The 25,757-nt window shown below is 47.9% G+C and overlaps 1 protein-coding gene across 1 annotated transcript in view; it reads right to left on the bottom strand.

Annotated features, from left to right (window-relative positions):
* LOC129187451 (Krueppel-like factor 7) overlaps window positions 1-25,305 on the bottom strand; it is a 37,747-nt gene extending 12,442 nt beyond the window's left edge. The window contains exons 1-2 of the mRNA XM_054786756.1: window positions 25,004-25,305; window positions 5,472-6,072 (exon numbers count right to left, since the gene is read on the bottom strand). Coding sequence (XP_054642731.1) covers window positions 5,472-6,072; window positions 25,004-25,105 — 703 coding nt within the window. The 5' untranslated portion in view covers window positions 25,106-25,305. The remainder of the gene's footprint in view (window positions 1-5,471; window positions 6,073-25,003) is intronic.
* Window positions 25,306-25,757: the final 452 nt, after the last annotated feature.

The following is a 25,757-nucleotide window of genomic DNA, read 5'->3' as shown; positions in this document are numbered from 1 at the left end:
GTCCAGTTGCGATCGATCCAATGCCCTGAGAAAAGTGCACAGTGAGGTCAATTCCTTTATTTTTATTAGACTGAAAACATTTGGGTTTGACAAATAGATGAATGAGACCAGAGAGCAACATTTCTGCTGGGTCGGGTGCACAGCATAGCAGATACCACCTTTTGTTTGAACCCACCTCACCCCGTCAACAAAAGTATTGGAACATGTGACCGACAGGTGTGCTTTGTTGCCCAGGTTCCAGATTGGGAAGACTGCATTTAGAGGTGAAAACAACATGAAAACCAGACAGTTGAAAGACCCTAAAACAATTGTTGGTAACATCTGCAACAACCTGCTGTGGGAGGAGTGAAGGTGTCCCTATCTACTGTTCAAAGAAGACTTCATGAACGAAAGCACAAGGGTTACACCATCGTTAGCAAGAAGAATAGGAAGGCCAGGATAGAATTCAGCAAAATGTCTAAAAGTGCCTGACATTTCTGAGACAAAACTTTCATGGACTAATGAATTTTTGACTTTTTAGTAGCGTTTGTGATCTTTCAGTTGAGCTCATGGGAACAAAAACAAAAATGCTGCATGTATTATACTTTTGTTGAGTGTATATACGTTTTGCTTCCCCTTCAGGTTCACAGGGAATTTGGAGGGTAAGAGTTGGGTTTTCCACGAACGTACAATTTAGAAGAAATGGGGCAAGCTTGCATGTTTTTAGGACTGTGAGGGCAAGACAGAGTACGCCCAGCGAACCCATACACTGACTTTCAATGCAAACCACTGTGCTGCTTATTCATGAACAATAAGATATAAAGAATCACTGAATCACAAAGAATCACTGACACATATCCTTCCTGCTCCACTTCTCAGAAACACTCCGAACAGCAGGTCTGGGCCATCCGGCTCCGGTCAATGAACCCCCGGGAGACAGGGATGCCTGACTGTGTTGCCTAGCAACGGCACTGAGGGGGGTGGGGGGGTGGAGTGTGTGTGGATGCTGGGTGCATGCAACATGAGGAGGCAGTAGTCAGTGCAGCTGCGTGGATCTGGCGACGGCACGGCGCCATGCCACCGGCCAATTACCAGGCACGCCGGCAGAGCACGGAGGCAGTTGCCTAGCAACGGTAACTGTAGAGACGTACAGGGCAAAGGGGGAGTGATAGTGAGAGGTGGTAGCGGTGGTGGTGCGGAAGGAAAGAGGAATGGGGGGCACTAAGAGACCAGAGCCTGCAGCAATAATAACCACTCAGCTACCAAATCCTCAAAGATACGCTGCCCCCCGTTGCTTGGCAACACAGCCCCCCTCCCCCGCTCTTTTCTTTCTCAAGATGCCCTCGCACAGACAGACAAGTGCACACACATAAATACACATCCGCACACATTTGGTGGGACTGGGTGTCAGTCGGTAACCAAACCTACTGCATTAGCCCAAACTCTGATATCTTCTGTTCGTTGTGGACACATTTTCCTGCACAACATGTAGCGGTACCTCGGTTTTCGTTATTAATTTGTACCAAAAGGTTTGAGAAAATTGGAGCGTACTCTAACCAAATCAATTTTTCCCAAAAGAAATAAATAAATCAAGTGAATCCGTTCAAGACACCTAAAAATGTGCACAAAAAAAGCATTTTATATAGAATAACTACATTTTTACATGCAGAAAACAATGCAAAAGTTATAAATGACAAATGCATGGACTTCTCGCGCATTCTGGCGAAATCCAATTATTTTTCAAATAGCCGGCACTCGCAAAAAAAGCACTGAGCAGAAATATGTGGGGTGCTTTGTTGGCACTCCAATTCACGGAACGATACAAGCGGACTAGTTGCTTGCGATACCGTATGGAAACCGAGGCAACATTTTGGTGACAATTTCCGGGGCGTGCGACAACCGAGGTTTGACTGTTAAGCGGTTACGTTGTCATCTTGATAATAACCATCTCTGCTGTTAAAAAGTGTTCAGGCATGTCAGGCTGTCCAAATGCTTTTTCCCTTTCAAAAGCCTTGTGTAGTAATCAAATAGGCAATTATCCAGTTCACATCCGTAATCTGATAACTGGGTGTTTCCTGATTCACAGTAATCTTATTATGTGTAATCTGTTACTTCCAAATGTTTCCCCCATCCCCCCTCTTTCTCCATACACACACACACACTCATGCAGAGAATGTACTCCAGCCTCTCAGGTGCCAGTGTTGATCTTAATTGCATTCCCTCCATTAACTGGAGCCAACGCTGGGCATCTGGGTCTCAGAGGTCATTAGAGAGGCTCTCAGAGAGAGCTTTACAGGCTCCGACCCGCAGCCAGCACTCCAGCCTTTGATATGAGGGAGAGCTTTTGGGGGGAGTTGGGTCGAGGCTGCATGAAGGGAGGAAGATGAGAGATGGTGGAGCATGTTAAAGACTGGCATGAGAGGGCTGGCTGAAATGCTCGCAAACATATCAAAAGGACAGTTTTCCTCGGTATAAACTGCTTTAACATCATTACGTAAAAAAAACATAACTTCACGCTGACATCATTTAGCTGCTGACGCCTTTCCCAGAAACACTGGGAGTGACCACGGAAATGATGACGGGGAGCAACAACCCTGACAACCACAACACAAACCAGAGCTAAGATATTGGCGTGTCCGCGTAACCCTTCAACAGCATGCAGCCCAAAACCAAGATGTTGGCATGGTTACGCACCAATGTTGACTTGAACTGCTAGCGCACGTTGGAAGTCAGTGTGCTTAACAGGGACGAAGCACAAGGGACTCAAGTAAACACTGGAGTATTTTCGGAAAGAAAGTCACAGGACGGGAGCGAGGACGGAGCGAGGACGGTGATGACGATGTCAAATAAGAGGCGGGGGAGGATGGGGGGGAATGAGTCGGGTGGCCTTGTGTTTCAGCTCTTCCCTCAACTTGCCCGCTATCTAATTGTACCATTCCTTATCTGTCGTAAGCCTATTCACAAAAAACTCGACAGGGCAGCGCCATGCCGCCCCATCCAATTCCAGATTAAATCGTCGTCTTTTCTCCAGCGGTAATTTATGGAAATAACAAGTAAGAAAAAGAGGATTTGAGTAATGACATCTTTAAGCGCGTCAGGATAATAGCGTTGTGAATGGGGGAGCCCGGCGCACCGCTGTCGCTACATGAGGAGGGTTGCTCTCTTGTACCCTCCCTTGTGCCGCCTGCCTCGTTTGACTCTTGGTTTCACTCTTAACACACCACTCTTCTCCTTCAGAAAATGTTACCGTGATGCTCCAGAGTGCGCTCAAAAGCGGACATGCAAGGATTCAGTGCTGTGCCGGGTCTGGACGGTAGGGTTGGGCATCGCTTACATATCAAATAAAGCGAATTAACCGGATGAAACGAGTTCTGTCAGTAGGGTGGATGGACTAACCCTAAGACATGGGCTGAGGAGCTCGGTCGTGCAGGAGGAGTTCAGAGTAGAGCTGCTGCTCCTTCACATCGAGAGGAGCCAATTGAGGTGGGTCGGGCATCTGGGAAAGGTTTTCTCGCTTGCACGCAGAAAACAATTTGCATGCCAATTTTCTTCCGACGGGCTTTGTGTGCTGTCTGCGGGTTTCAAAATCTGTGTGGGCCACGTCCCTGTCTCTTGAGATTTTCCCCATTTTTGCAAGTAGCCAGCACATAGGAGCACAGACGCTTCAGACGGTGCCCGAAATGCTACTAAACATACATATTTTGCCCAAACACAATGTGACATGCAGATTGAACAGAAGAGTAATTTAAATACCTCAATAATCTAAATACATTTATAACTAAGTACTAAATTCACCAAGAAACCAATAAAGTACCAATCAGAAGCCGAGAAAAGCAACTGCAGCTGACTTGGTGGCGCATTTTAGCACATCTGTTCATCAGCATGGGCAGATGTCAGCTGTAACATGACGTGTACGTACATTCTTTCAATTCAGCGCTTGCTTACACGTAGCCCAGGAAATATCAACAACGTTTTTTTATATAATCCTAAGCACATGTGTGTACTGACACACGAAATGAAACCCACACCCGTAAGTCGTAAGTAAATGCGGTTTAAGAACATGAGATTATGCCTCACATTTCTTGTGACACAAACCAACAAGCTCCATTTTAATCATCCACACGCAAAAGCTGACGTTTTTGAAAATCTCAACTCTCATTCCAAAAGCTTTGTTCGATATCTGCTTCGCTTTTCGGCCCCGTTATAACCGTTCACGTTGGCACCACCGAGTTGACGTAACTTGACGTAACATTTACCCGCTGAGGTGGCAAATACACGTCACAAGAAAGGCCTTTTTGACACCAACCCCTTGAGCCAGTCTTTCTTCGGACTTGAATACTTTAGTCTGTCCGGTCCACTGTGTCAAGCTGCTATGATGTCGCTTATTTACGTCAATGGCTATCCCCATCCTGCCCTACGCAACCTGCAGTACAAACAGCGGCAGATCAGAGTTTGACACTGTGGCAAGGAGCCAAATAAATAGGCACGGCGCAAGTCGTATTTCATTCTTGGACGTCCAAGCGATGCTCTTGCCCTGACATACATGTCGTGACCTGCCTCCGTAAACTGTTATGTCTGCACCATATTTGTAGTTTCAAGATGATTGCAGCACCTGCAAAATGTGGACAGTCTCTGACCTAGACCTGCAAGAAGCTGAGAGGATGAGGGGCTGGAAATAAAGCAGGGGATGGCAGGCGGCCTATCCAGGTCAATCCATCCATCACTGTGCAGTTACTCAGACGGAGGACAGCTCGCCGACAGTGGTCTGAGTGGTTTGGGATTGAGATGGAGGAGTGAGAGAGTTATGGCAAAAGGACCCTCCCCCTTCCCTCTCGTCGACAGCCTTGTCACTGTAGGCCGGGTTCGGGTAGAAAGAAAAGTTTTGCTCTTTTTTATCCGATCACGTTTTCCCTTCCACACAGTGGCTCATGAGCTATTAAGCAAAGGGTCGGCGGTTAAAATCCCGCTTCCCCCATCCCAGTCACTGATGTCGTGTCCTTAGGCCAGACACGCCACACACTTTCTTCCCAGGGTCACTGGCCCGGACTCAGTCCCTGGGCGCTGCATGGTGGCTGCCCCTCCAATTTCACTGTACTTTGTTCATGTTCATGTGATAAATAAAGTTCTCATGAATCATGACTATCATTAAGCCGGTGGATGGACATTAAATAGCTGTCGACACAATTAGATGAACATGTGTGAAGGGTGAGGGTAAAGGCTGACAGTAAGCTCAGGCATGCCCAGCCGGGAGGAGGCCCGGGGCAGACCTAGGACACGCTGGAGGGATGATGTCTCACACCCGACCTGGGCCCGCCTCGGTGTCCTCCCGGTGGAACTGGAAGAGGTTGCCGGGGACCGGGAAGTCTGGACTTCCTTACTGAGACTGCTTTCCCCGTGACTCGGATAAGTGGAAGAAAATGGATGGATGGATGTGCGAAGAAAGCAGGAGGAACGGCCAATCAAAACGTCTTCTGGCTACAGTCAATTCTCACCTGTGTGTGTCCTCTGATGGGCCTTCAGGTGGGAGCTCTTGGTGTAAACCTTCCTGCAGCCATTGAACTGACAGCGGTGGATCCTTTTCTTGTTCTCCGGCAGCTCGCCCATCACGCACGGTACTCCCTCGTCTTCCTCCTTCACTCGGACGGGAAGCGAGTGCGCTGCCACCAGCCGGGCCGCACTGAGTCCCACCTTCCTGGCCACCAGCTTGAGGGTGAGCGTCCCATCAGTGGAGGATGTCAGCGATGGGCTGGGTTTCACAAGGTGCCGGCCCAGTTCTGGGGACGAGGGTGGCGTCAGGGAGGTAACTGCACTTAGCTGGGCTTGGTGAACCCCTTCCACCCCTTCTGTTGCTTCTGGGCCCTTTGGTTCTCTTTTTATTGATGCAGTGAAAGTGAAGTTTTTGCGTGTGGGGCAGAGTATCACTGTAGGTGGGCTCGAGGGCTCAGGTAGGTTGGGGTGCAAGACGTCTGCTAGTTCTTCCTCGCCGTCCTCCTTCAGGTAGGCGGGGGTCAAGAGGCCATCCAAGTCCTGGTCAAAGAGCTCCGACAGACGCTTGGGCTCTGTCTGCAAATACCGCTCCAGTTCCAGGCAGGTCTGCAAGACACAAAAACAGGAGAACAGTCACTCTCTAATTCCACTTGACAAACATCCATCATCAGATGCGGCATCATGCACCGTTGGGGAAATCTATGCAGCGTACTCCACTCACTCGCGCTCACACACGGTCAGAAATGTCTTCCAGTGATTACAGGCTGACTGATTGCGTGGGTTGATAGGAGACGTCCTAAACTGCATAGAACGCCCATCAAGCAACATTTCACTGAGCTTTGACAAGCGTGCGTACACCGGCTTCTAAGCGAGCCAAGATTGGAAGATTTACTCCTCCTTAGTTATGGTCTGCTTCCTCCCAATTACTTCCTGCACCTCCTCACGGACACCAAACAAAAGACCCGTGATTTGTGCACACTGGCACCCTGAGGAGTCTATTACCTTACACTACACCGCACTGGCGAGCCGGCCGGGGAGAGAGGTTCCCAATGTCCAAGGATGAAGCTATTATGTGCAAGCGGCTGGCACCAGTTTGATCCCAGGGATCGTTGTAGCCACTAACCCGTTTTGACGGCTGAGATGGAGGCGAGCAGCTCCGGCGGGTGCGTGCTACTCCCCACTTCATTTGTGTGTAAATAGGCACTGACACACAGAGTAGCTGCTTCCATTATCAGGAATAAGCTTGAACACACTGAACACATCAGAGACATTTACAACCCCCTCCCCAACCCCACCCCCTCCGCCGTCCTTCCCTACTTATTTGCACCTTCTAAAAATAAAGTCACACATTTCTCTTCTTTATGCTTTTTTCCGGAAGGCGGGGTCTGTTGCTAAGGGAGTTTGTCTTCCAGGAACAAAAAGGGATTTTTTTTGGGACTGTTTACATCATTTGCATGTTGACATCAAATTAAAAAGCTACTAGAGACCACGCGTCTTCTCCCTCTGCCACACGCCTACATGATTTCTTCCTCCCTGTCAGCGATTTGGAAAATAACGGGATGCCGCCAGAAAATGCGCATAATAAAAAGGTATTCTACAGTAAAATATTCCGGCATGATGGTTACGTACAGTAAAAAGTGATGTTCCTATCCGCTCCCTCCTTGCAGCCCTCTATCCGTGTATTGATTTTCCACAAACAGCCCGTTTTACCTCATTTTTCCCTCCTCCTTTCCCAAGGTGAGTACTAATTATCCGCCTAAACCACCCACTTAAAGAGGAATTTCTTGAGCAAAGCGCTGAGGACTGCGAACCAAGGTGAGTGTGTTTTTTTGCCTGTGAGATAGTCCGAGCAGGCGGGGAAAGAGGAGAGAAGCAAGTGGGAGGAAGAAGCGAGTGAGCCGAGGAAGGTCTCGACTTCATTTTCTCCGCAGGGGGAATGGAGGAGTGAATCCTCTTTGTGAGTGTGACATTTGGTGTAAGAGGATCCTGTCAGCGGGGCCTCGCACACACAGAGGAGCATGCATGGGCACAAAAACAGATGCTAAATCCAAGGTTGCAACCCGCGGTGATGTGATGGCGTGGTGGCTGTGACACCGCACAAGGTGCAACCTGTGCAACTTATTGGTGGGGGGGCGCCTGCGAGATTCTTACTTTCCACACCATATCCGTGTCGTTGTGTGAACAGCTGGTCATGTAGTTGTCATCAGTAGCCTATGTAGCATGCAGTGTGGGTGGTGGCGCACATTACTTTGCATGTCTGTGCATGAGAAGCGTAATTATGCTGCTCCGAGTGTAATTATTCAGCGCTCGTGTTTTTTGTGTGAACACCTACGCTCATGCATAAACAAATCTTTTTGCTGATCTGGTGCCCTGAAGTGTGTTTGTGTTTGTGTGAGCCAGCGTCAAGAGCCAGCGGTACCACAAAACGGCCAAGATAAAGGAATTCTAATGCCCCCCTTTGAGTCTCCTTGGCGGCGCGCCCATCTGGAGTGCTGACATCCACAGGTTCTGCACCAAGCCAAGTTCCTTTTCCCTCCAAGGCTTTTGGGATGATTCCTTCACGAGGGCCAGGATGAGCCGGGACAATCCGCTGGCTATTCCCGCTGCTAAACACAGAATGTGGCGGTGGCTCAGGTGTCAAGTGCTGGTTCAGCACCCGCTTCCTTGCAGTGGTGAACCCTCAGCTCCTCCTGTGTGTTTATGTTTGCACTGACCTAGTAAAAATAGGAGTGTTCTTTGAGACGGTGTTGTCAAAACACATATTCACCGTGTGTGACGATGCCTTTTAATAACGATTCCATTCGTATCACGATTCATGGATTCAAGGACGATATTGGTTTATTTAGAACGATACGATCCGAAACAATTCAGTAACTTTTTAGACAAAAAGTGAACCAGTCTGACTGTGAAATAAATACCTGGAACCTGGACAGTGCAGGTGAACTTTCCTAGATTTCGGTTGTTTTTCGTAAGTGAGTCAGGTGATTATGGATATAAAGGGAACAGGTAAACAACAAATACTGGCAAATGCATTCACATTTTATTTGAATAAAGGGCCACCAGCGCTTCAGGATGAATTAGCAACGAATGAATTGACATTTGTTTAAAAGTCAACATTTTTTTGATCATCAACAAGTCCAGGGAGGAAAATCAAGTGTCAATTCATGTCGGCCTCACGACACAGTCATTCCCGGGCGGATGTTAACGAAATTTCATCTGCAGATAGATATTAAAGTGAATTTATATCCTACATACCTTTTATCTTGTCCTGAAGCTCCGATCAGTGAGTTTGAAAGGCTTAAAGTTGGACTTAACGTTCAATGCGGTCCAACACTATATAAATGATATCAGTGTAAAACCAGTATGAAGCGTGGCGATGACATCACAGGCAGACTGAATCGAGCATAGCGTCCGAGGTGTCGGGCGTCTAGAGTCTCTCTTTACAGGACAAAAGCTCACAAACTTGTGCTCTTTGGAGAGGACGTGTTGGCTCCAACCAACCACACCGTCACCCTTGGCAACCACAACAGTCGCCTTTACGTGACGTCATCCGTGCGGCCCACCCAACAGGCATGAATAATCAACTTACGCCAAATCGAACTGTGACACGAGCTTGCCAATTGCTGTACTTTGAAGCTCGGATAATATCGGCTTCCGTCATACGGTTGCCGTACAACATTCGTAACTCTGGGCCAAACTCCAACATGGGGGGTGCGGTAATGCACCACCCGCCAGAAAAAGAAAAGGCAACACCAGCATGCAGACATGACCGCGGTGTCCCGTGGTGAAGTTAGTTTCACGTTGGACGTTCCCCCTTACTGTGCCCGGACTGCTGTGTCATGGTGCGGGGAGCTCGCACGGGAAGTGCTGGCTGTTTATACTAGTGAAATTACTATTGCGTCAAAGAGAGTTTGTAAAAACAAAGCCATATATTCTAAAATCACACCACCACCAACTGATCTATAACAATGTCAAAATACCCTAAAAGTGTTCTGCACGGCCATTTTTTCCAATTTGATCTTTTATTGGATGGACTTTTATTGGATTAGGGACCTGACTGACAGAGGTTTGTTACAAAAGCCAAACAATATTGTTGGTCATGCTGTGTAATAAAAAAAGATCGGATTGGATTGGCAAGACTACTACAAAAAAAATAATCGGATTGGATCGGAACCCAAAAAATGTGGCTCCGGACATCCCTATTAAATGCTGTATATTTTTTAGAGTATATATAGGTGAAATATGGGTAGGTGATCAGGTAGGTGTTGTCTTTCAACTATTTCAACTTTTTCCTATAACATTTTCTTCTTGTAATTATGTCTTAATCCCACAATGTTTTGACTTCATTCCCGTAATATTATGGCTTTTTCCCTGACCTAATTGACACCCTGACACCCCTGCATTAACAGATGGATTTGGGGTTCCTATTTAAAATTCCGCATGCTGATGCGCGTTCGTTTTAAAACATTTCCTTCGCAATGTTGCGAGGACCATCGCCCAACACGACACCCACTGAGCACGTTTGGGCTGCTCTGGATCGGCGCATGCAGTATTTCCAGGGGTGGTTGCACCAGGCACTGACCCGATGATATATTGTTTTAAGGTTTGGAGGGGAGAAAATGACACAGCTGTTTTAAAACGTGTCTCCAAAAAAAAGACAAGTGTTGTGTAAATGGAGATTCAATTGGATATTTTTTGGTACAATGCTTTCCATTCTCTGTCACAGAGGCAGGCACCAACATTTTTGTCCCGTTTATGCGCTTTGGGAGTCTGCAGCTCAACTGGATGGGTGGAGCAGGCTCATTATCTTGAGCACCTGCAGCTGTGCATCAGTTGACAGCACTTAGTGACACTTTTGCACTTATTTGCTCTGCAAAAGTGCCATTTTGAGAGGAAAAAAAACATTTATCTGCTTTGATGTTTATTCTTTAATGAGCGCGCAGTAGAGCAATGTTTAGTAGCACATTTGCTCGAGCCTTTTCTGTGCATGGCTTAGCATAGCTTATAGTATTTAATCTTCTTTACCAGCCATTTTACTTCATTTAAGCAACACTTCTTTAATAATAAATCCCCCAAATGCTCCAAAAGCCATTAAATATGACCCGCAGGCACATTGTACATCCACACCTCAGGTTTCAAATCCGGCATGTGTGACAACGGCAGACAGACAGACAGCCTGCAAACCATGTTCACCCTCGCCTCCCCTCTTCCGCAGGGCCCTCGGCCTGGCAGCTGATGCCCTCTCCCCCGCCGCCTCCCTCCACCCGCCTGACATCGCCATCAAAGCGCAGGCTGCCTCCCAACTGTTAGCTCCCCGCTACGCCGCTAATAAAAAGCCTGGGTTATAAATATGAACAGAGGAGCGTGTGTAATGCCCTAAAGGAGCACCCAAAACACCACTAAACAGATACATGTAATGGGGTGGATACGCCTCATTAATTTTAGGATGTTTAGTTTTTACAGATGCCATGATGGAGACAAGGTGTTATGAATCATCTCAAAAAGCGCTGGACTGCATGTAAATGGGGGGGGGGGGTATTTTCTGGGCTCTGTTCTTGTAGAAGCTGCACTATTGCTGACTATTATGGATTTTTTTCTTCCTGATGTAAATTCTGAGACACATCGATTCTACATAATTTTGCATAACAAGCGACATCCTCCTAACGGAGAATCACAGATCTATAACGTTTTTTTAAACAGCTTGAGAGTTGTTTTGGATGAAACAGGATCTGCTCTGCGTATTGTGGCAGAAAGCTTGGGACGCTTTTCCACACACGGGGAAAAGGGAACTGAAACCGAGCAGCTGCTTTTATTTATTTAAGAATCCAGGGTCAACTTTACTTTTGCATTCTTTTGATGCGGAGTCCCGCTGTGTGCGTCTCATCCTGGCGAGGTGCTACAGGCCTCCCATTGATCTGGAGAGCTGGGCAGAGCCATCACTTTGACGTGACAGCTAAATGACCTGCAGCCGTGGGCGCTGACCGTCTCACCATCAACCTTTCTGTGTGTGTTTGCATTGCAGTGACTAATCAATACGGACTGATGCCTGCATGGAGCTCATCAGTGGTGGCAGTTGCAGCGGACAGACCGTAATCTATACCTTCGCTGAGCAATACTTACATATTGCCCCCCCCATCTGCATGCACACAACATCTCCAAAAGAACCGCCCCTCCTCCTCGCCTTGCCTCCTAAGCTCCCCTTCAGGCTCCTTCCCATGCACCCGCTGCGAGCTGCAGCCTCCTCAGAGAGCAGCATGGCGTCATCGTTGGCAAACCCGCCTGCAGGGCTCCAAGGGAGGCAACACTTCATTTTCCCCGATCTGAGCGCCCCTTGTGTCACCCCCGTTCTCAACAGATCCACTGGCAGGAGGTTCCCAATTTGGCCAGGAGGGATCTTAGAGGCCCTGATGGGGCTCAGGAGCAAAAAATGGAAGACACAAAGAGAAAAGAGCTACTGGGGGAGAGAGGAAGCTCATTTATCTGCCGTCTGCGAGATGAGACATGTAGAGGAGGAAGAAAGGAGGATAGTGCACCAGGTGAAAGATCTCCCAACATTACACCGCAGATTGGAGTAGAAGATAGCGAAGAAGAGATCGACTAACAGCTCCGTCTCTGCCCGTAGCCGAGCCTCACCTCGCTGCAGATAAAACACAGCGGAAACAGCTTAATTACACGCACGGCCTTATCAGCCGACATTAGCCCGGCAGTGATAATCAGCGGCAACGTCAGGCCCTTCCGCCAAAGCCTTGTGGCGCGTTCACACAGTGCAGGCGCCGGGCTGATAACACACATCACCACTTGTTAAATCACATTTGCTGATGGGGTTTAAGGGCATACGTACGATTCCCGTTCCTAGACTGCCGTGCAAGTCGCGTTTTGGTGGAAGTCCGATCAGCTGGCGACCACTTGTATTCGTATTCAAATACCGAACTGAAAGCCCTGCACCGATGTCCCCCTCGGAGCCATACTGCCCCTAAACAGGACCGCTTGGTCGCCCAGGGTGATGACGTCTGCATCTCCTGGTCAATGGACAGACGAGCAATACACCCGCAGGATTGGAGCTGAGGCTTCCAGTAGCATCTTCCACCTGCCTCTTTCACCCCTTCCCATCACACAGGTCTTGGAGGTGTTGGTAGAGGAGGGACGTGTTCTGTGGAGTTTATCTCTGGGTCTGCACAGTTCCTTCTCCTAGATCAAACTCCATCAGTCCAGAACTGCTAGTAACCCTTACTTGGGACTAAGGCTGGGCGATACTGTACATGGATATTTTTAAATATCCTCATTTCTTTTAAGCACGATATCAAAAGCAAGCATATCGTTCATATCGATACAGATACATACTGTAACTGTTGATGCGGGCGTCTCATGTTGCAAGATGGCGCCGCCCGAGTGGCAGCTAGTTACAGCAGCTCCGTATTTTGCGCTGCGTTTTTAGTGTTTAATGCCGCTTCGTTCCTACTTTCTTATTGCTACCGAGCTCCCCCGCTAGTGTGCGGCTACGGATGCTCATCTCGTTACGTTTGTAGCTTACACTCGGGAGCAGCTGTTAGCAGCTGTTAGCGTTTAGCCACATACGGACAAGGAGGACAGGCTGCATAGCGCAAGGGAAGCGCCATGGTAACCATGGTTACCTTCTGTCATCATGGGGAACGTCAGGGACTACTGTGAGTGCAGCCCGATTAAGATTGAAGATTATCCATCCATCCATCCATCCATCCATCCATCCATTCATCCATCCATCCATCCATCCATCCATCCATTCATCCATCCATCCATCCATCCATCCATCCATCCATCCATCAATCCATTCATCCATCCATCCATCCATCCATCCATCCATCCATCCATCCATCCATCCATCCACCTTCTATGCCGCTGATCCTCACTAGGGTCGCAGGTAAGCTGGAGCCTATCCCAGCTGACTTCAGGTGAGAGGCGGGGTACACCCTGGACTGGTCGCCAGCCAATCGCAGGATTGAAGTTTACATTTGACTTTTTCTATATTTCTTTTAAAAAGACAATGGACTATGTTATTTCACTTTAGTAAGACAAAGTTTAATAAAAACAACTTCGCATGCATATTTGGCTTTGTCAAAACTCGCTTTGTGGAAAAAATATCGTGATATATATCGTACACCGATATTCAACCTAAATATATCAGGGACCCTAGCAGGCAGTACCATCCTGGCCTAGGACGGACCTGCGAATAGCGGCGCTTTAAGGGTAACTCCTGGAAAACAGCACCCCCCACACACCAAATGCAATTTAGCGTCCTACCCAGGACTCACAGCGATGCCGCAGCGTTACACCCCGAAAAACAAGCCTTTCCCATCCTGCATGTTTTATTTGACACCCCAGCCCTGGAAGCTGAGATGTTCCCTTCCTCTTGCCGCACTCCTTAAAACGTCAGAATGTAAGCAGAGTATTTGTGCTTAGTTTACTATTCCCGGAAACGTCACATGTGGATAATCCGTCTTTCGCTCAACATGTAAACAGATTAAAACTTGTGAGGTTCCGCTGACCTTGACGGGCAGGCGGAGTTCAGTAAAAGGCCACAAGGTACGACGAGTACGCGGCACATAAAGACAGACTCCAATCCTTCGGAAAGACGCGTGACAAAGTGTGGAAAATGTCTTTGTTACGGTATTAAAGAGGATGATTTGAGAGGTGAGTGTGAAAGCGGATCGAGAGCTCAAGACAGAGGAGGAAGGCTGGAGAGGAGGATGAAGATGTTGCGAAGAGGCTGGAGGAAGCAGGGTTGGGGTGTTTGTATGCGGAGGATGTACAGCTCTAATCCCAGCGACTAGAGCTCTGTTTCACGTGCCAAGGAGGGGAAGTCTGTCTCTCTTTAACTGGATTTGGTTGAGCTGCTGTTTATTGGCGTATGAGTCGCCAAGTGCCCCCCTCTTAGCTGTCAAAACCGTCCTAATCTAATCAAGAGACATTTCAGCCATTTTCCTCCAACATGGCCCGTGCACGCGAGGGGGGCCGGCGACAACAGCGGTTTTACAGCGGGGTTAGCAGCTTGCGGCGGGATTTGGGGAGTCTGTGCTCCGGATGTGGGGGACCCCATTGTGTGCGGCAGGCTGGCTAATCTTCATTACCTCACACAATGGCAAGGCCCAAAGAGCGAGGCCTTGGCTGCAAAAGGCACGGGGAAACAAAAGAACGGTGAGCGGCGAAAGAGAGCGAGCGGGGAGGAGGGTCGGCAATAACAGAGGCGAGAGATAAAGGGAACAGTGAAGCGGAAAAACTCTTGCTCATACCGCGGCCGGCGGAAAAGGCCGCTCAGTACCACAATCACGTCCGCAAAAAATGTGCAACCCCGGCGCTGTGCCACCACAGATAAGGTCCATTCATACTTGCTGAATTAGGGAAGCACGTTTGAATGTTGTTCAGCAGGCTGCCGTCGCCCTCGCTCTGCCAAAAAGAGGGAGGGTGGTGAAAGCGGGTCAGTGGCACAGTCTCACAAGTTGGATTAGCGCAGGTACACGGCCGTGCGCACGGTTGCACAGGTACGCAACAGCGTGTGCGCCTGTGTGAGCAGGAGGTGGGACGCTGTCGTTCCGTCTTTACTCCCACGGCAACGCTTTTAAGACAAACCTGAGTGGGAAAGATTAGCCCAAGCTGCTTAAAATATTGAAAGACATCTCCCTGCCACTGGGCTCTCTGCCAAGAGCGCCGAGAGAGCCCGGGAGTGAGTTGACGTTGCTCACAGATGGGCGGAGGCGGGATGAACCCGGTCACCCCGTTGCTGCTGCAGCGCAAACTGTGTGCACCCCAATTTCACCCCCAAAGCTCCACAACAAAGGCTGCCTAGACGCACTGCAAAAGGAAGCTCGACATGTGAACTTTACCTCTCCACGCATCAGAAGGTCTGTACAGTGCTGCATGTTTCTGCACCTGCTAGTCGAAATGTTCAAAGGCACACTCTTTTCTTACTGCACACATAAACTCAATAAACTCCTGCTGTGACGCTTGCTCTGTCGCTGTGCTTGCTTACACACACACACACACACACACACACACACACACACCAGTGAAAATTATTGATGTGCTCTTATAAAACAGTGGCTGGTCTCCGAAGTATTCCTGGCAACATCACATGCTGAAAATAGCTGCCGACCCAAATAACTTTCCCCGTCGGAACATAGACGGAGCCAGACCACAGCCACCGGCAACTAGCTTTACTAATTGGCATCATTTTACAATGAAATAATATCTGGGACGCAATAGTGGTAAACTAAAGAGCGGGAGGATGTGCCGTCTCGCCCCGCACACGTCTGGGAGGAGCTCCCATCTTGTTGGCGTAATTGATCAAATTCTCCCTGAAAACACAGACAGAAGGTGTGTGTGTGCATGTGTGGAGTCGGTGGTCAGGCTGTGAAACATTTATACGACACCACAAGTGTAGTTAAGGACAGAAAAACCACTGACAGGTTGGGTACGTGCGGTCTCACAGGTGCCATTGTGGATTATTTCCCGTTGTTGAATGTAGCCTCGCTTGTGGGGAGAGAAATTAATGAAGGGAAAGCAAATGAGTAATTTAGACACGCCTCTTAACTATTCAATTCATATATTTAGTTGAATAAAAGCCACTTGTTCTCCTGAATCCGGTCTTCAACTTACCGTGACACATTGAACAATTCCATGCTTCCAAGTAGGGGTGGGTGATGTGGCCTAAAATCCTTTTTGCAGTAACGATGTACAGTATATCATGATATACTGTACATTGTACATTGTACACTGTACATGTGACTACAGTACAACCATTTCAAATCAGGTTACAGGATGCAAAGGCCTTTTGTATTGTGTCACTTCTGGTTTCCTGGTCTTACAATCTGCAGTCGTGCCTCGTTTATCGCGGTTCATCGGTTCCAGACCCGAACGTGATAAGTCAGTGGCTTTCCGCAGAGTAGGATTCAATGCTACCAAGTGGAAAACCTGTTTATGACTTTCTAAATACGATTAGAGGCCTCTAGACGTGAAATAACAACCCTATATTATTGTTTGTTTACACCGCATTGCCCAACTGTAATGTGCAGGCTACGGGACAGCGGCAGGAACACAAGAGACGGCCGCCGCTTAAAACATAGCACGCTACCGAGCTAACTAGTTTCCAATGGAGTGGGGAAGAAGGCCAAACTAACGCCCTGTCCACACAGGAACGTCCCTCACGTGCGGCGCGGTAATCAGACACGCAGACGGAACCACGTGACACACGAAACTGTAGAAGAAAAAAAGAACGCACGCGCATAAGTCCGTCGTCTTCCAGTTTCTAAGGCTCATCTAGACTTGCGAAGTGGAATCACGTCATCACTTTGTCATTTTGGAGAAAAAGATAACAAAATATCAGAATGTCAACTGGGGTGAGTCATGTCTACGTAGGCCTGACACGATAACACATTTTGCTGGCCGTAGGTGAACTCAAACGTTGCTCATGATTTGCAGTCTTCAATCACGGCCACATGATAAAGAACACAAGGAAAAGATCTGCATGAAAAATGGTGGCAAATAAACCTTGCACTCATCGAAATACGTGTCACTGATAACAATTGTGATAGCCTGGACATTTCGAGATCAAAACATAATTAACTTAATCACGTTTTTTTCACGTGGTGGAATTTGGCCCCATAAGTATGGCCGAGCGTTGTGCTTTGCTGCTGGTGTGTGTTGGAAGCAAAACAGAGGGCGCTCATGCTAATTAACCTGCGTGGTGGCAGGGGGCACGGAAGGTGGTTACTGGGTTTCCAAAGTTCCTTGTCTGTGTAGCATAAATTGTGCGCGTACTTTGCGATCAACACGAGTAATGACTTCCACTGCAAATCCTTTCAGAGCCCGCTCAGTAAAACCATGATATTCCTTTTTGCATCCCTTTTTTCCCCGATATTCAGGATGAACTCTTCCATCAAGGCAAGAGCAAACGTTATCCAAGATGTATTTGATCATCACTATAGCTCAATAATGTCTCCCAACAGAAGAGCAGTTTCGGTGGCAGATTACTATCACTGCTGAGCAGATCATTCCCCCCCACGCTATGCGGCTTTTCAACACAACAGCAGTAAAAACACACACAGGACTGGACTTATTACCGTCCATCCATATTCTATGCCACTTCTCCTCATTAGGGTTGGGGTGGCATGCTGGAGCCTATCCCAGCTCACTTCGGGCAACAGGCGGTGTACACCCTGGACTGGTGGCCGGCCGAACGCAGGGAATTACTACCTTATCATGAAGAATTATTATTATGTATAAATATATTTATGTATTACTATTATTTAATCTATCTAGCTAATTATCTATCAATTACAACCACAGAATTTCCAATTTCACATATGAATAACAATTTCAAAATATGCATAGAATAGAAGATCCTTGCAAAGACTCCCCCAAAACTGTAAACCTCGGGGAGACGCTACGTATTGCCTTCATGACCGAATTCTATGTAGATCCTAGCGGACTGTAACAAGTATGAGAGCGACCCCAGAGAATCGGGTCAGATTCATCTAATCCAAGAGTTTCCAACCCTTTATTAACACTTACACACACGCTGGCCTACTCACATGCAGAAGGTGAGCGGAACAGGAAACAGCAGCTCGCTGTCACGCTGACGAATGGCTCTTCCCACAGGTCTCATTAAATCATTGGAGGCCACTTCTCAGGCCCGTTGGAAGTCGTCATTCTAATTTGACACTTATATGACCATTTCTTCCCTTCGCCAAGGCTGAGTGTCAAAATAAAATAACATCGCATCTTGCCGTCTGACATGTAGGCCAATCCCAATCTGAAGTTGAATCCACCCGTTTTTTTGTGTTGGCAACCCGTATCTCATTCACACGCTTCCTGCAGACCTACAGGGGCTTGGAAAGCAAACTGCTGCAGGAACCGGTCTCCTTCAATTGGAGCCAGGTTTAGTCTTGCATGTCGGCTCTTTGCAAGGATGTTTTTACATGATGTAATCCACATACCAACAAGGATTTACCCTTCGGAACAAGATCAATTGTAATTATTTTTAGACTAGTATTACAAGTGACAGCCAAATGTGATGGAGTGATGCCAATGAAGCAGGTTTGCAAGCATGCAAAGCGCACACAAAGTGGCTTACATAACACACTGAAGGCGACTGCTTCACCGCCACTACAGCATCGCAACCTCGGGTCAGGATGAGAGCTCCCCTTTAGAGACTTTAAAAGCATATGCATCCCCCAAGAGTCAACATGGCGTCTTCACCCTGCTTTATAAACAAGTGGCTTCACGGCATGTCCTTGCGGCCGTCAGTAGCACATGGAAAAGGATGTGATTGACGACTGGCTTGAGATGGCAACAAGCAGTGGTGTTTACTCAGGGCAAATTGCCCTTGTCTCTCTCTGCCCTGCCTCTCTTTCCTGTTCTTGTGTCCTAGGGAGAAGGACTGTACAGCTGGATGTTTGCTTTCTGGGCATCTCATGCTCCTTTGGGGTGGGATTAGCCTCCAGGACGGACAGCTAAACAAGCAAATGGATGGATGCAGTGCGAGATGCCTTATCACACTGCCTAGCAACAGGTAGGCGGGGAGATGAGATATGGTGCTGTGCCATTGCCATAAGGCACACGACCATACAGTAAAACACCCCAGTTGTCGTATGATTCGGTTTTCAAAGTCTTGCCTCGGTTCTCGCACGCTGTCTCAGTTATCACACTATTGTGCAGATTTTAACCTTTGGTACGCTGAATCGTGTGGTTTAAATGAAGATGTGGAGAGACAATACTCCCGGTATTGCTTGCTCAGTCAGCCATCTTGGATCACAAGCCCAGCACCTTAGTTTACACAACACTACGGTATCCTGTAAGGCTCATTCATTTGGCAAACTCAAATGAGAATGTTACACAAACTAGTCGGTTTGCCCCATCAACAATAAGTTCCATCCTGGCAAAGAAGACATCAAGGAAGCCGATGTTGCGAAGCGGGTAAAGGTGTTAACAAAACGGAGGTCATAAAAAATTGCTTTGGTTTTCATACGCTTCAGTTTTCGGCCAACTTTCATCCAAACAAGTTAGCACAAACCAATGTACCACTGCTTTCAGAACTTGAGTTCTTATTAACCAAAAACGTTTACAAATGTCCTCACAACCTCTCACAATGATCTCAACCAGCGGTTCTTAACCTGGGGTCCATGGACCGTGGGTTTCAGGGGGTTCCTGGGGCGTAGGTAAATAATGCGTATGTATTTGACATTGAACTCTAAATAAATACACATTGGATGTAAAGTTGTGTTTATGTGAATATTTCTGGCTCCATAGCCTTCATTCTTAAAGTGGGTTAAAATCGCCGTGGTTGTTGCTGACACCTTGAAGACGTCCGACCGGTTCTGTTTGACTGCGCTCCAATGCTGATTGTTTAACTTTAATGAGAGACAGGGGTGCCGCCAGGAATTCTGGGCCCCAGAGAGAAAAAAACACACACATCGGTAGCTGTTGTCACCACATCTTTTTTGCAACCTTCCCCAAAGAGACCAACTTCAAGTCATGCACTGCAGCAGGAAAATACAAATTGAATTTATACAGCACAGTCGGGGTGATGCAGAGTCTTCTTTCTCTGTCTCTGTGTTCCCAGCACTTATCAAGCCGGATGGTAGCAGCCAAGCAGGTGGTGCCGCAGCAGCATCACGATTTTGGCTCAAATGATGCGAAAGTCATTGGCAAGCCACGTGTGTGCAAGTGTGAAGCGACAAAAAGACGACTGACTCCTCTGCTGGCTGTTAATCAAACCTGGGACGGCGAAGCGTTTCAGAAAGCTATACATAAAGATGTGCTTGTCCACAGCGCCTCCCCGCCCCCTCCCGCTCCCTCTGACAGGCCAGGCAGTGGCATGTCAGGCAAATGAATACATCCACCGCGGCGCTCTCTTTCATCAACGCTTCCCGACTTTTCATCAGCAGCCATAAAGCAGTGGCAGGCACCTATCACTGGTGATCGCCTCTCAGCTGCCTGAATGATGAGACTGAGGTGGCAGAGTTCACCAAGCGCTCTCATGTCAGAATGGATGTTACTAGGCCAGGGGGTCGCTTGCACATCTCATTACACAAACCTGCGTACGCACACCAGGAGATAAAACCGAGCGATGAGCACACCTCAACATGGACATACACCAAGTGACCTGCCTAGTTAACTGTGGCTTCTAATAGAGTTTGAGCAGCTACGCCTCATCTATCAGCCCATTTTAAATGCGCAAACTCATCGCTCATTAATTACAGCAATTTTTTACCCCTGTAAACAGACACGACTCCTCTCTCCAAACCGATACTTTGAGGAATAACCTTGCGGCCGGATTGCACAAAGGCTGCCTTTCACGGGCCAAGCCGTGTCCAATAGATTCGACGTGACCAAGATCTCCTGACTGTCTTTTGACTGGAGGCGGACATCTGCCTGATTAGCCATCTGAGCATCACGAGGCATCGCGCTGCAATACTTTTAGAATGTTGGAAAATGGCACATTTCCAAAAGGAGGGTAAAATTTTAATTGGGAGTGTTTTCCAAATTTGACAGCTGAATAATTCGTATTTAATAGAAGCAGGATGCCATTTTTCCAACATCACATGTTCCTGCTCAAAGCGTAGAAAGGGATGCATACTGAAATTCAGTTGTAACAAGAGCGAAAGTAGCTATCGGTGCCTCATTTCGGTGCTAACTGAATGCCAACTCAGCCAGCTGCAACAAGCGCTTGACAGAAATATTGTGCAACTACCGTCTTCCAAGTAATGCCCTGTCCCGACAAAGGAACACAGAACCTGATGCTCTCTTTGGACTTTAGTGCCGACCTTAACACACCAACAGCAGTGCTTACCGCACACGCATTTCTCCAAGGCTTTGTACAACAGCAACACAACACTTCTTCATCATCCACCCATCAACTAACAGCAGAACTCTGAACATCAACACTGCAACACAAGCAGGTCGGTTTTGGCAAATAACTTCAGGCACCAAAGTACCAATTTGGCAGCGGTATCAGGCAATATGAAAACAATACCCAACCCTACTCATGGAACGCTAAAATACCGTAAATTCCGGTGTATAATTTGCACATGTCCGTGTCATAAAATCACATATTGTTGCACGAGTCCGTGAGGACAAGGCAGCTCTTTATCAACAGGAGCCAATCATGAGCTATGAAAAAGCCCACAACGAGCTTGTCAACCCATTGGAAATTGCAGGAGGTCATTACTCAATATAACAGTCTGACTCACGGTGTCAGCTTACAAACAACACTAAACTCATCACGCAGTGACTTAACACTCAAAAGGTATCCGTAATAAATATACAAACATGTACCGATTCGGAAAAAAAAACGCAATTTTAAAGTTTTCACATAATGCATTTCGTCTGAAAAAACATTTCGTTGGAGGACAAGCGGCATTGAAAACGGTGCCTCTCTCCACCATGGGGAGCCAGAGGAGAAAGGAGCCCAGAGGGAGGCTGACGTCACTGCAACACCCCGATGAATGGGTTGCTCAGACGAGATGCATTATGGGAAAACTTTAAACGAGTTGTATTTTTTTTCATTTTAAACTCGTATTGGTACATTTTTGTATATGTATCAGGTATACCCTTTGGAGTGTTAAGTTGCTGTGTGATGAGTTTAGTGTTCTTTGTATGATGACGCCGCGAGTCAGACTGTTATATTGTTGTACCGTTACATATAACGACCTCCTGTGATTTCCAGTGGTTTGACAAGCTCGTTGTGAGTGCACTGATAGCCCGTGATTGCCAAAGAAAGAGCGACCGTTTCCTCACTGGCCCACGAGCGGCGCAGTATTTCAACAATTGGTAGCAGTTCTGAAGTAAAAGAAAGCTCACAAGATAAGGATTAAATTAGCCGCACCGCTGTCGAAGCCGCAGGCCGCAAGTAGTGTCTTATACACCGGAATTTACGGTATTCCAATTTGGATTTTGATTGATCTTTCACACTCACGGCACTGCAAGGTTACCATGAATGGAGGCTTCCACCACAGTGTTGCACTGATGAACAATCTATACGTGGTACTTCTACAAGGAGGGGTGAAGACAGGAAGGGGGGTGATTGCTGCCCCCAAGTTTTCCGTGAGTGAGAAAGCGGCTGCAGCCTACTGGGGATTACATAACACGGTGAGACACATGGCAAGATGTGCGCTCACGCGTACGGATTGAGAAATTTACGCTGGTTGCTGGCATTATCTTTTCGCCACTTTTGCTCACCGCCTTCCCGTAAACTGGCAGAAGGGCCACACCGAGAGTGTGGAGCCCTTCCCAGACATTCCAGACTCCATCCCTGCATCTTAATCCCGAGCTCCTCATCTGTCTGTCTATGTTCGCTCGTCATCCCTTTGGGGTTCAAGCCCACCGGACTGTGAAATGCGAAACCCTGCAGCAGTGGAGAATGTGCATGCTCGGCAACTTCTTCCTCCGCCATGCTCACTTCAGCCCCCACCACCACCAGCATCAGCTTCCCCCAGACAGCGCCGCTGAAATGTGCGTGTGAGAGAGCAGATGTATGCGAGCACGCCAACTTGCAGGTCGCCCCGCTGCTGCTGCTTCCGCATATAGAGAGCCGTGTCCGCATTTAGACACCCATGATGCACTGCAGCAGCATGCAGACATTTCGCTTGGGTGGGCATCGTGCACTCGCTCCAAATGCATGTGTGTGCGTGTGTGTGTGTGTGTGTATGTTGAAGCCATAAGGGATAATATATGTGTTGGAGGGTACGGCATGTGTCCCGGGGTCAATGACACAGTCATATGTGGTGTCCTGTTACCAACCAGGGTGAAGTGCTGCGGAATGAAGCCACGCTATCTGCTTGGACACCCATGCAGATGTTGGTTCCGTCTCGTTTTCTTGAGGCACATAATTGCCTCAAAGATGAAAGCTCAAGAAACGCTGGTAAAACCGTTGGCGTTGCGTTGCGTTCTTCTTTGAGGACAAATAACGACTTAGTCCGGCTTAGTCCCGCTATTTGTTCCAACCCTCAACGAGAGACCACGCTGGGATTTGGATGTGAGACATTTCAGTTTGGCTCTGTTAGCTCCAATAATGGAACAAACAGAGGCCTCAAATGTGCCATCTGCAGACCTCCAAAACACTCTCGTCCATGTCTGCTCCCCATCCCCCCCATTACCGCCTGAATCACGCCTCAGACAACGACAGGGGACACAGTCATCACTCTTGCCGTGCAGGCTTCTCAGGGAGCCATTTAGGTCCCACAACAACGGCCTCCTATCTCACCAGCCGAGACTTTTAAAGCATCCGATTCTGAATTGTGGCTGTACTATAGGGGACACTGCATGGGTCACAACTGGAGCTTTAGGGACAACTCATAATTCCTCCATTCAGACAGAATGTGATGGTGGCAAAGTGTAGGGCACAGCTTTATTTGCTTGTTTTTAATCATTTAATAAGACTTTTTTCACATTTCAATTAGGGAGCAAAAGAAAGAGTGCTGCATTAGTATTCTAAAAACACCTTTGAGGTTTAAATGTAGCCAACAAATAAGCAGATGAGCCACGCAGTACTAAAACACACACGACGTGGCGCTACAAGTTGCAGAAGATATTTTTCTTCCATTCCAAAATGGATGGTATCTTACAGGCAGCAAAGCCTTTCCAAGCTCTCGAGGTAAGAGCTCTCACTCGTTTCCATGTGCATTAGGTATTGATTTGGAGATGTAAGATGTGGGCGAGCCATTTAAGAATCCACTGACAGTGTAGGCAGGGAGTTGAGAGAACTTGTCATGAAAAGATGCGGCTGTGGCTAACAGTGGGGTGCCAATTAGGCTGCTTGGCCACAACGAACGGATACCCCCCCCCAACACACACACACAAACACACACACACTTTTTTCTGAGGATGCATGAGAAGTGAAGGGGGGGAGGCTGGACAATACCAGCATTTTTTGTTTTCAATTTTGGCTGCTTCGTAAAATGCAGCATGGCACGCATCATCACCAATGCAGGTGGTGCTGATGCTTACATAAGTACAGTAAGCAAAAATATTGATACATATCAATAATATAATACATATCAACTAAGCCAAAATCGTGGGTTTGTGGAGAAGATGCCATGTGGCCGCGTGCTCACCTCCGCATCCATTCCTGTATCCAAGTCGGATACAGGAAGTGCGCGTAAAAGGTGACAGTTCATCTCTTCCTGGAATATTTATTTCAGCATTGCATTTAAAAGATGCTGCTAAGACAGACATGTCAGGTATCTATTATGGATAAGAGGTGGATGGAAAGAGGTGGGGGGTGTGGGCTTCCCAACTCGGTAATGCGGATGTATAATTCACGACCAATTCTGTCCTGGTGATGGCTTCCGCATTTTCATCTTCCCAAATCGCACTTGACAGCTTTATTACGCGCCGGCGTGCGTCCGCATCCCATCCACTACCGCCGGGAAAAGTGTCACACATATGTGTGATTGGGGCAAAATAGCTTTTTTCCTCATTTTCTCCTCCCTATACTTGGATTAAAAAAAATAAGTTGTCTTATCCTTCCTGGGCGTTCAAGCGTGTAGGCGAGCGAGACGCTTACCTGCTGCCAGTTCTCTTCCAGTGAAGGCATGGCGGAGAAATAGCCGGTGTCGTGCACGAGCTGAAGTTCCTGAAAGATACTGTGGTTCGCCAGGACGTCCATGCTGACGCGCGCTGTCGGGAAAGCAAGACTGGTCCACGGGAAATGTGCCTCCTCTCTGTGCCGTATCTCTACACGCGCACGTTTTTCATACTAGTCCACTTTGGTTGCTCAGAATGTCCCGGTACCTGCGCGCATTACCGGACTCGGTGCGTAAAAGACAGTGAGAGGTGATGGAGGCTCCATGCGTATCCGTGTTGCCAAAATAGACACTGATAGCAGCCGAGGCGAGGGAGGGGAGGGCAGGGGAGGGGTGAGCGTAAACGAAGAGGCGTGGTTTGATTTGTCAATCAACTCCCTTGTTTGTCCATGTAAGGTAAATGGGCGGTTGAAAGCCCATTAAAGCGGCAGTGGAGCATGGAGAGGTGGGGCTAAGCAGATTGTGCCAGGTGGATTGGTTCCAGTGCGCCGTCACTCATGGCCATTATGTGCTGGATAGGTGAGCTATTTATGGATGGGTATATTAGATTTGGAAGACGGTCTGACAGGCTAGTGAGCAAGCAGGAGCGGTGGTGTAAACATGCGGGAGCTGAGCTGGACTGGCTGGTATTGTTTCACAGAGTCAATATTTAATTGGAGTGAGATACAGGATGTGAGGCTTTGCATGACATCCACTTCTGAGTCCACGTTTAATTAACACCAGTTTGTCTTCATT

This window comes from Dunckerocampus dactyliophorus, chromosome 1 (genome assembly GCF_027744805.1).
Source record: "Dunckerocampus dactyliophorus isolate RoL2022-P2 chromosome 1, RoL_Ddac_1.1, whole genome shotgun sequence".
NCBI lineage: Eukaryota > Metazoa > Chordata > Actinopteri > Syngnathiformes > Syngnathidae > Dunckerocampus > Dunckerocampus dactyliophorus.
The sequence above is the reverse complement of the archived record's forward strand: the minus strand, read 5'-3'. Positions and strand labels throughout refer to the sequence as shown.